This window comes from Tigriopus californicus, chromosome 12 (genome assembly GCF_007210705.1).
Source record: "Tigriopus californicus strain San Diego chromosome 12, Tcal_SD_v2.1, whole genome shotgun sequence".
Taxonomy (NCBI): Eukaryota; Metazoa; Arthropoda; class Copepoda; order Harpacticoida; family Harpacticidae; genus Tigriopus; species Tigriopus californicus.
Window position 1 is genome coordinate 5,789,489 of NC_081451.1, and position 11,806 is coordinate 5,801,294.

Below are 11,806 nucleotides of genomic sequence, written 5' to 3' on the forward strand. Positions count from 1 at the left end.
TTTTACAAAAGTTGCTCCTTTTGCTTCTTTGACGAAGAAAAACATATCTAGATGTCTTGGTATTTGAGCAAACACTTATCCAGAAAATATAACCACCGTAGCCAGTCAGCCTCAATGGCACCAAAATATCAGTGTCATTTCTCTGACTACAACTCTAGGCATCACGGATGGCACAAGTCAGGAAGTATTTGGCCGTCACAGGTCCCGTGGGGAAGAGACCCTTGAAACCTAGGTCAACCCAATGAACAGCTGGCGAAAATCCCAGACTCGGGTAGTCTTAGTTTGAGCTACAAAAAAGCTAGATTGTCAATTTAAAAAAACTGGAAATGATACAGGCTGCAACGGTCATTAAGTCTTACATTGAATAATTCCTTGATCAATGCACTTTCTCATTTTTGCGTTTTTTTACCCCAGACGAAGCAGAGGGCGCTACCTCTGCTGAAGGATAAGGTTTGTTATCCCAAAAACTTCCTGGCTACTTCACATTGTTTTGGATTTTGGACTCCTTTGTCTAGATCAGGATTAATTGTGACAGTTTCAGCTTTGGCGCATTTGGTCAAGGCATGGGTACATTGGTTTGGAACAATATCAGTTGGTATTTCCAAGTCAAAAAGGAATATACGGCCAATTTTTTGAGCTCTTCCTAAGGCTGGTTAATTTAGGTTATCCCAGCATATTATACATATAGGTTTACAAGCCGACCTTAAGGAAATGACTCATTTTCCTCACAACGAAAAACTCTAACATGGCATAAATTTACATTATCCAATGAGCAGAACTTTTCTCTTTTGAAAGTAGGAGTTCATGGGCGTGGTTTGCTGCCTCTTCCCCATTTCGTTGTGCAGGTCTGACGTTGACGATAAGGGTCCCCTTTCATAAGGAAATACTCATTTCTGTTAGGATTTATTCCAATCTGGATTTCAGCAAAGTTGACATGATCAGAATCAAATTTGCCCTGTTTTAGGACGGCCAAGGCGGATGTACTCATTTCTGTTAGGATTTATTCCAATCTGGATTTCAGCAAAGTTGACATGATCAGAATCAAATTTGCCCTGTTTTAGGCAAACCTTGTGCTTTCCTCCTTATTCTTTGTGAAATTGGGCTAACACACCAATAAGCCTCACTTTATTCCCTTTGACAAAGCGAAGTCTAAACAATAAATTGATATCATTTTCATATGCCGGTTAAATCAGAACTTAAGAGGGCCTTTCAGCCGTAACAGGCATAATTCGACGACAACTGCCATGATGTGTTTCATTCCAGGTCTTAATGAAAATGATATATTGTAGCTCTTCTTTACCATAACAAAACAGCCGATAACAAAGTTGGACTCTCTTCTTTGAAGAGAAGGTGCGAATCTATCACAGTAAGTTCAGTCAAAATCAATTCTCTGATCATGAGTTTGATGCGGGTAACAATGCTAATGGCTGGACATGTTTGAGCGCCACAGAGATACTTGTGTACAAGAGAAACTGCTTTTTGGACACCAAATCGTATCTGGAACAAATAGCATCTATTAAAAGATCTTCATACTACATAATTTTGTTTTTTAATCAAGAGGCGACACTTACTGAAGATTGTTGAGCCCATCAGTGTTGAAATACTTATGGCCGTCCTTGAGAACCTTCAATCGTTGCTCACTTGGTTTCTCTTTTTTATGCTTGGCCATCGTGTACCTGAAATAAAATACTAATGTTACGTGTGTTTTCTGATCAATCATTTTTACTTTACCTGGCGATTGCGGGCTTGTATCTAGATACGGTCATTTTGTAATGAGCAACTCGATTTGCCATGTCATCGTCCTCGCCTGAAACAAATGGATCAACGTTGGTTTGGTTTGGGTTGATCACCTTTGTTCAATGAGGGTTAAGAACTCATGTGCAGGGACAGGCAAAATGTGCAAAATAGCAAAGCCATTTAGAGACAAAAAGGTGCCAAAAATAAGACCAAAATGTGCAGAAAAAGATATAAGAAAGGTCAAAAAGTGGAACAAAAGGTGCAAATAATTGAAAAAAACGGGAAAACTCAAAAAAAAAATTCACAGTAGTACGAATTTGAAAATCGCACTCTTGAAAATCAAATTTTGCCTCGATTTTGGACCAAATTGACAACTTTATTTTAATTGGCTCAAGGGATTGCTTATTTTTCCTCTTTTTCTAGCAATAGATCTACAACATTGATCTAGTTTTTACATTGATCTAACTGAAGAAAAGTTTGAATTTTTCTTCCTCAAAAAGAGAACACAGTTAGCCTGGAGGACGTAAGGAATGTAGCTATGTTGTGGTTTTTTTTTTGAAGTTAGAAAGGTTGGGATTGTACAGTATTCAGAGAAGGTACGAAATATATCTGATACTGTAAGTCTTCAAAAGCATCCATGGGCTTTGTCCTAACCCAGGATTTAGGGTCAATTCTAGTGACCGTAGAATGTATAATGTGCGTTTTGAGAGCACCTTCAAGCCCTCGAGAATCCAGACTAGTTTGAATAATGAAATCCAACTCTCTTCTTTCTAGGGCTCCTTCATTGTTTACTTTGCTCTCTTCAAGTATTCAAAGAGAATGTGTAATGTACATTGATTATGTATGCAATAGGTGGTCGATCAGACATTGTTTGAATTGACATGTGATAAAGATGACTTTTTCAACTAGAGCGCTTGAGATTCAATTCCCAGTAACGTTAAGGAAGTCTGGAAAAACTGGGAAGGAAAAATTCAATAAACAGTTACTTCGCAACTGAAACAAGATTTAACTGAACACTGTTAAAATGCCCTGTTCTCTAAATTGAATGTCGAAAACAAGTCCCTCAAATGCCCCAATATCGTGGTTGTTTGTTGGTTTTGTCAAATGAATGATGCCAAACGGCTAAATATTAGCCATTCTTTGAGACAACCTACTTTTGTATTTTATGATAGATAATGCCATCAATATAATGTGGGTCCATTGTGTTGCATGAAAACGATCCTGTTTGGACGTTTTTTTCCCACTATAAAATCTGGCACCAGGCATTAAAATTATACTTTTGGAACGTTTCTCGTGTCACAGTTTGGTACCGACTAATTACGATTTACCATTGGGAGATGTTTACATTTTCAATTTTGTTGTCACGCGAACACCTGTTTGCGTCACCTAAAAGTGTAACAGCAATAACAATGGAATTCTTAAGACTGACCTCCCCAACCCCAGAACTGGTTGGAAAACCCGTTTAGTGTCAAAATGTGGGACTTCGTTAGGGCTACTACTCCACCAAAAATGCCGGCATATGGTAGTTTATACTTCAAGGTGTTCACAGCTGGAAAGCAACGAAAGTCATAAATTTATAGTTCTGAAGCATCAATTGAATGAAGACGTGAAGAAGTCCAATTCCTCAATTCCTACCTACTGACATGTGCCGAGGAGTGTCGGGACATGTATAGAGATTTCTGTCGTCCTCTGGTAAAAGATCCACATCGTGAAAGATGAAGCAATCCCAATTGGCCTCTTTCAGAGCCTCAACAAAGCCCACATTGAACAGCATGGCACGGTTGAACTCATTCGAATCCGCCTCGGGAAGGAACAGATCAACTTTTGTTAGTCAAGGTTTGTGTAATGTGCATACATCAATCGAAATGCAAAAGAAGGACCAAATGGAACATTTCAATACAAAGAAAAGAAACGGAGGGATCCAAATTTTTAGGAACATCCTATGCAATTGTAAATACAAGGGAGCATTTGAAAAGCAAGTTCTTTATCAACAATCATTTTTGACGTTCAGGAAGAGTGTACAGGAATTCATTTCTTCCTGCCCAGATTGGACACTATTGCAAAGCATATTCCACAAATTTTCCCACTCAAGTACCGCGGAAGAATTGCTCTACTCTGTTACTTGCGTTCATGGGTACAGTCTGCTGTACGGCCAAGGCCAAATTTTCCCACTCAAGTACCGCGGAAGAATTGCTCTACTCTGTTACTTGCGTTCATGGGTACAGTCAGGGACAAAAGTATTCGTAGCGTCATGATTGAACCAAGGGATTTTTTCCCGTTAGTTGATCAGAGGCATGTTTTTTAAAAGCTCGTTCCTTGCAGTTATGGGCTTGGACATTAACTGGTATGAAAATACTCTGGCCAAAGTGGTGAGTGGATGCTCATTCTGGGTAAAGTCTAAGCCTTAACTCAGAGGTATGAGCGTTTCAAACTCGCCCCAGTTTGAAACTTACAGAGACAGACTTAAAGTCAGAATAGAGAAATATCCGTCTTTTATCCAAATGGATCAAAGAAATTGGCAATGAATAGTCAATGTCATCATTGTCATCAATTAATGGAAAACTCCCTGTTCAAAAGTGTTGGTAGTATTTGATTTTTTTTGCCTTTAATATCAGTATTGAGGCACATTTTATTATAGAATGTTCCAAACAATGCTTTGAAAGCTTTACGAGGGTTCTGAAAGCTTCCAGCAAGTGCATTAGTCTGATATGATCTAGTGATTCTAGATTTTTTTGCCTCTTTAAAATGGAGGTACCTGTTGCCCAAAAACTTATAATTCAAGGTTGGTCAAATCTGAAGCTGAAGATCAAGATCAAGTTTTTTAGTGAAGGGAAGGGTAATCAAGCCATATCCATGCAAGCCTGTCAACCATTAGGAGTATAATAAAGAGTTATGGATGTGGATAACCTCTCAAGATTCTGGTAGATCTAGCAACTAGTTTCTAAAGGTAGACCCAAGATATTGCCACCAAGAGTGGAACAGAAGACCATCATTTGGAAACTTTCAAGTAGAGATGTAATGAGCCAAGAAATTTTGGTCTGGTCTGGGCTAAGAGGAAAGTGGCTCATTACAAACTGAGGTGGGTTCACAGTTTTCAGATGAAGGGCTGGGCTGGGCCCAAAAAAATAGGTTTTGAGCTGAGCTGAGCTGATCAGGTTCATATTTTAAGTCATGTCTGAGCTGAGCCATATCCAAACTAGCCCCTGTCTGAGCTGGGTTCTGAACAATTTAGCCTATGTTGTTTGAGCTGGCCCACGTCCAAGCTGGTTCATGATTGAGTTGACCACATCCCAACTAACTCTATACAATTTGCCTCATAATTCTTTTATACATTGTAACTGGCCATGTTTGAAAATCTAATTCTCTTTTTATCTCTTTGTAGATTATGCTTAGTATTTTTATTGGCAGTTAAAAACCTTGAATTTGTTTTAATCAAGAGGGGCTCTTCAAAGTGGTCTTGGTTTTTGTTATTCTACATTGTATTAGTTCTAAAAGGAAATAATTCATGGCCTTAAGAAATGTTCACAGTGCTTCAACTTGCATGCACTTTTACAGTGAGTTAGTGTATGGACATCACTTATTCAAAGAAAAAGTTTGCAACCCCTCTTCTGTCAATATTTTATTGTGGTTTCTTCAGCAACACTTTTAGTGAGGAAAGTTGGATTCATGTGCAAAATCATCAATATGGAAATTGGGTAACAACCAAAGTGTTGATTAGAAGAGACCTTGAGTTGTCATGTCTACTTTGTTTCCTCTTTTTAAACAATAACATAAATTGCCAAACTAAGCTGAGCCACAGTTAACCCCCATCAAGTTTGATCTGGGCTGAGGCAAGACCCTGTCCAGCTGGGTAAGTTAGGTCATAGCTTGTGGTGTCAAGTCGGGCTGGGCCAGAGTCTAAACCAAGCTCAAGATTGCTTGGGTCAAATATGTTTCTGCAGTTTGGTCTCAGTTGAGCCCTGAGCTAACCCAGACGTCGACTAATGGCTGCCAAGTTTCAAGCTGGGATCCAGCCCACTGCATCTCTTTTTTCAAGCAATCCTTGGGCAATTACTAAAGAAGTGGAGGAGATAATGGAGAGCACTTGACAATTTGTTTTACAATTCACTATCAGTCTGCCTTTGCACAGGTTTTGATCAAAAGTTTGTTGGTTTGGTAAAATTCCTTTTCTCTTACCAAGCCATCTGAAATCTTGTCCGGCATTTGCCTAGAACAACTACCTGGAGGAGAACAAGCCACTAGCCCAAGACCATCAAGCTCTATGGCCAAAATGGCGATCAAAAGGTTTGGCAACACCAAGGAGAAGCTCATTCCCCAAAGGCTATACAGTGCCCTATGTTGAGCCTGGCGGAGTTTTTGTGCTTCTTTGGGGATTATTCTCTGATATGGGGACAGAAATTGCCGTCTGGATATCAGGAAGGAAAAAAGAAGACAATTATATTGAGACTTGGGCCAACAACCTTTCACAGTCAGCTTGAAAACTTGGGATGGTGCATCAGTTGATCATCCATCACGGCAAAATTCCAATACTGCATACAAGCATTTTGGGAGAAACCTGGCTGCAAGACAATTGATCACCTTGAGGTTCTGGACTGGCCTGCCAGGAATCTGCACCTTAATCCAATAGGGCCCAATTTTTCTTAAGGGTGCCATTGTGAAAGGGGTACATGTCTGAAGTACAAACATCAAATCAATGTCACATGACTAACAAGCAATAGCGTCCTTTTGAGACTGCGTGTGAAATGAGAATGGACAAAAAAATGCCTAATTTCATTTTTTTCTCCTCTTTGGTCTCAAAGCTCCATCCTTGATCCCTAACAAATTTGGAGGACTTCCCTATACTCATGGATGAGGGCTAGAGCTTTAAGGGCAAACGTGACAACAAGATTATTAATTGCAAATATAATTTAGCGTCATTATGAGACCTTTTTTGATTGCTCTCATTTCAAAACAAAGGTTCTAGAAGACACTATTTTTCATTTGCCATGTAGCATGGTTGCGATTTTGTGGTTTCAGTCATACTTAACCCTTCCAGTGGCGTCCCTTACGGAGAATCTCGACCCTATTTGAAGCACTTTGAAAACTTGAGGATGGAGCTCACCGTTGTGAGCTAAGAAGTTTCGCCAAGCTGGAATGATTTTGTCGCAAAGAATGGAATAACATTCAGGTTGAGACTTGTAAAGATTTAGTTATACATCAAGAGAAATGATTATTGCGTGTTATTAAGCAAAAGGGGTTTAAGATTAGTTACTGATTGAATATTATGAATACATTTGTTCATGGCGTTTTTTATGTATTACATGACAAATCATAACCATTTTTTTACTGGACAAAAGTCCGATTTCTATGTTACTTATTTTAAGTCCGTTGGTATACCTTGGCGTCACTACTTGCTAAAACTGATTTACAATCGAGTAGAACCTGGTTTGGTCATGACGATGTGAATACTTTTGTTTCTGACTGTATCTCGTCCCCACATTTGATCCGCACGACGAACCCAACAATCTGCCTTACACTACTTAAAAGTTGGCCAGAGCACTGCCTTTCAGTGTATTTTAGGGCCAACCGGATCGTTCCTCCTTGGTTTCAGTTGAATGAAAATTATCATTGGCAAAAGAAAAATATTCTAAAAGATTATGTGAATCCCGAAAAGCGCAGTTTGAAACAATGAAAGCAATTTTTTTCCTCGGGATGCTGTTGAATTCTTTTTTATAAATGGTCTGTGAGGCAGGCCAAATTGATGAGTTTACATTCTTTGATATGCAATTTAGCATAAGTAGAGGATAGCCCAAAGAGTTATTGTGTATCATAAACCAAATTAAACCATTATGGAAACTCGATTCAATCAGCTCTATTTGCCAAGAGGCTTTCTCAGAAGAACTAGACAGTCAAAGCATTTTTTATGGAAAGAAAGAACAAGAGGCCAAAACCCGATGGGAACTATGGAGCAGGAATTCATCAAGATATTCTTAACTATTGAAATCTTTCTTTGTATTTCCACTATGCTTGTTTTGCAACCATTTGCAAAACAATGCAAGAAGTTGCACTTGCAAAGATTGCTTTATGTTTGTCGCAATCTGTATTGTGTTTGATTGTCAATCCAAAGCCCGTCAGTTTTGGTATGGATTCTTTCATGACCGTTTCTCTCCGAAAATGAAGTTCTTTGCGTTGTTTGAGAGAATTTGGATAAGATAAATATTTGAGAAAGAGAGTGCATTTTGCAACATTTGGGACAGCCCACAGAAAATGGCTCTAACAGAGATCAAAATGTAGGCGAAGGTGCTGGGAAATGAAAGGTGCTAGAAGACGTATTCAAATATTGGAAGTTACTTAAATAATCTCCTCAAAACCGAAGCTGTGTCTAGGGCATCACTGTTTCTCAGCCAAAAAAAATGCCTTCATGGTTGGTAATAACTTTATATTTTCACTTTTCATTTCCATTCAGTAAAAAATGAAACGCCTGACATTTTTATTTCCCAACCTAATAAATATTTGAATGAGGATCCCCATCAGGGCCATCACTTGTATACTCACTTGGTTCACTACATAAATGCCGTAATCCAGTTGCTGTCGTTTCAGTATTGGATGCATGTGTTCCAAGAAAAGGGCCAATTGAGCTTTCCGATTGCGATATGGCAACACTATCGCAACTTTATGACGGGCCATGCATTCACGGGGAGAATACTTGCCCCCTATTGACATTTCCGACTGTCAGTAGATAAAATACGTTAGTTGACTTTTCCAAAAAAGGAAGCCTATGTCACACCCTTGAAGTCTCACCCCCACTGAAGCTTCAATGGAGTCCATTTTGTGAACAACTTCGTTGACCTTCAGTTTACCCACTAATGAAGGCGGGATAGGAGGGCAAACGATGCTTTTGGACGGATATGTCAAGTTGGTTTTGGAACTTTGACCTGGAAGAACCAAATTTAAATTTTATGAACGAAGTAACAAATGACTAAACGAATCATTAATCTTAGTTCCTTTGAAGGATAGGAAGAGCCTTGAACACAAGTCAAAAGTGTAGGGAGTTCAATACGTATGTTAAAAGATTTATGAATAAAAAAATTAAGCAAAGGAAGTATTTGTAAAAACCGGCCTGACGCCGTATTGATTTACGCCAAATTGAAGGATTCAATCAGGGCTCGGATATATTGCACAAAACTGCAAAAACTAAGTTGTGAAAGATTTCCATAAAAAGTCCTAACGGTTGGAAAATGAGTTTCTGCAAGTTAGGAAATGCAATCTTATTTCAAATTGGTAAAACCTGATTCCACAATCCGTTTGGGGCCAAGGTTCTTCAATCTAACCTTTCAGTTATTGCAAATAGTTTTAACTAGTGCTTTTTTGCCGAACTCGACGAGTCCGCACTCAAATCCGGCAGAGGACTCGAGTCGTTTACTAGAGCCAGGTCAAGCAAAAATACTCATCTTCCGAAATTCTAAGAAAAAAGTGAATATTATTTTTGACGGGCCCGAATTCGAGTCCTTCTTAAAAAACTCGAGTCCGGTCAGTTTCTTCAAAATCGAGGAAATAACTCGAGTGCACTTGAACTCGAGTCCGGACTCGCCCCAGCACTAGTTTTGACTGGACTTTGGTATTGTTTGGTTCATTACCAAATGTGTTTGAAAAACGTGGGCATCAAACTCAATGATGAAATGTCATAATATGATCTGTTTCACTATGAAAGGGAAAATATGAAAACTCTGAACTTTTCAAGGGCGACGTAAGCATAATTGGTTGATATGGAAATAGCTCAATCATGATCAGCGTTACCAAAATCTTGAATACAAATAAAATAGCTCAAAATAAGTCGCGTCAAATTTCAGGATGTCAGGCTTAGATGCTGAACCAAAAGTGAAAAATTAGGTGGCGAATGCATCTGAGTTTGAAAGCACGTCGTAGGTTCGGAAATTGGTCACACTTACCTGATTGGTCATTAGTCTGTTTTGTCTGTTTCGTATTTGATTCCATGTGTGGATAAGGTGGATCCATGGGAATGTATGACACAGGTCTGAAGTAGTTTAAATGGCCGCCAACAATCGAGTCTTCGGAAACCGACGTCACAAAAATGTAACCGAAGATTAAAATTATAACTATAAGCGCAAGTGACTTCAAAATATACCGCATCTTATGGATATTGAGGCTGTGCATGGATCTGAAAAGATGAGAAAACGTAATCTCAAACATGAGTCTTGAAGTAGGGTTAGATAGTTTATTACTCAACGTTATTTGGTTGGATAAAATAGTGATGGAACCCGAGATGGCGAAGGAGGTTAAGAAAAAGGTGATGGTTTTTGAACGGGAACAAAAAGGTCTGGCCGAAATTTGTAGTGAAAGGTGACCTTTTCGAGACTAGTCCTGGACTTGTGCGAGTCCTCTGGTTTCCTGACTTTTTTTGCCGGATTCTCACTGGACATAAAAAGGGCTCACCTTGTTTTTACTAACCTTAAAAAGGCTAATGAAATCATTTTTCAAGGGCTTCTTTATTACAGGATCTATTCATCATGGAATATAGTCCGTTTCTTGACGAAATAAAAGATATTTAAAAAAAAAATGGGTGAAAGACTCGATTACACCTGGACTCGAGTCCGGACTCACCCCAGCACTATCCGATACCGTTGTTTACATCCACGACCCTTGAAAATGTTCCTGTCTTTTTTGCGTTGTCTCTGAGGCCACTCCATCACATAAGCTCTTCTTCATGCCTTACAAACTTAAATGGTATAAATTGTGGCAGTTTTGGAGGATGGTTCTGGTTCAGATTTTTTTTCAAATTTGAACGAAAATGACTGGCGATCCTTCAGAAAAACATTAATTCTAATGACTGTGTGCCAGACCGACTGTCTCTCGACCATTTTTAACTTGCAACATACTTGAATGTATAAGGCTGCATCATTAAAGAGGAGAATCATATATGTTTGTGAAGACTTGCATGTTGAATATTCAATCTATAAATTATGCTCGAAAGCAATTGCCACAAAGATTTGATATTCTCATAAGTTGTCCTAATCAGCTATTCCCCCAAAATTGTGAGATGTTAAAAAAAATCATTTTTATGCTATAAGCTTAACTTTTCGTAGACGCACCAGTCTACCCCAGGGACAACGAATATGCCTTTTTGCATTTTCGGCAATAGCTTACATTCTGTTTAAACAGAAACTCGAAGACAAACGATGCATTTTTTTTTCACTCTTCTCGTATGGATAAAGAAACAAACCAATCCATTTTTGTCATGAAAAATATTTTGACCAAAATGACCAACAAGTGACGATTTTTCATTTATTGAAATTGTAACTATCAATGGGTTAGATGCTATTTTACATACCATTTTGAGCAGATCTTCCGTGTCTGGAGAAAAGGTGACTAATTTTTGTCCAGATTGAAGACAGGCATAACATCCAAACTTGAAGTTTCAAAACGACTGAAGCGTGTTCAAACTGAAGTGGATAGTAGTCGCATTTTGAGCTTCAGTGATAAAATATTTACAGCAATTCCTGCTTTTTATTAAATGAAGAACTTTCTACAGTAACACTAACACTAGCTCTAAGAGTTGAACTCTTTAATCAAAATATCGTTCATACAACTGTATTGACTCTTGACAACAAATCCACATTAAAAGTGCCAACTATCACCAAATTTGAAAAATGGGATCCCTAATGACCATCATAAAGCCCTTGGTTTATTCAGAAAGTAATACTTCTTTCTAGCATTGATTTGGCACCAGCTATCATCAGTGGCCAAAAAAGTCTGTCCACCCTGATGACCACCTACGAGTATGAGATGACGATATCACTGATGGGGAGAGAGAAGGCTGGAGAGAATTCGATGGCGAAACTTTAGAACTTCGGAGAATAACACGTCGGAGAGAGAAGTGGGAAGTGGAATCCAAGGTGTTGTGTTTGGCTCTGAGAGTCTTTTCAACCTGATTTATTTTATTTCGACACAGCCCAATGCAATTGTGGAGTCAAGGTGTCAAATATACATTCTAAACAAAAAAAAAATGATGGTCAATCTCTGATTTAGAAGATTTTCTCCATCAACTTAAGCTGCTTTTCGGGAGATGATA

At 38.7% G+C, this 11,806-nt stretch overlaps 1 protein-coding gene across 1 annotated transcript; it reads right to left on the minus strand.

Annotated features, from left to right (window-relative positions):
* Window positions 1–1,422: 1,422 nt before the first annotated feature.
* LOC131892077 (beta-1,4-galactosyltransferase 4-like) lies at window positions 1,423–10,446 on the minus strand (the record flags this gene model as incomplete). Its single annotated transcript, XM_059241810.1, is given in 9 exon segments — window positions 1,423–1,497; window positions 1,572–1,676; window positions 1,732–1,807; window positions 3,167–3,286; window positions 3,373–3,538; window positions 8,272–8,445; window positions 8,518–8,651; window positions 9,666–9,895; window positions 10,339–10,446. Coding segments are annotated over 9 exon segments (1,166 nt in total), but the record flags the coding sequence as incomplete, so codon positions are not given.
* Between the last annotated feature and the right edge of the window lie 1,360 nt (window positions 10,447–11,806).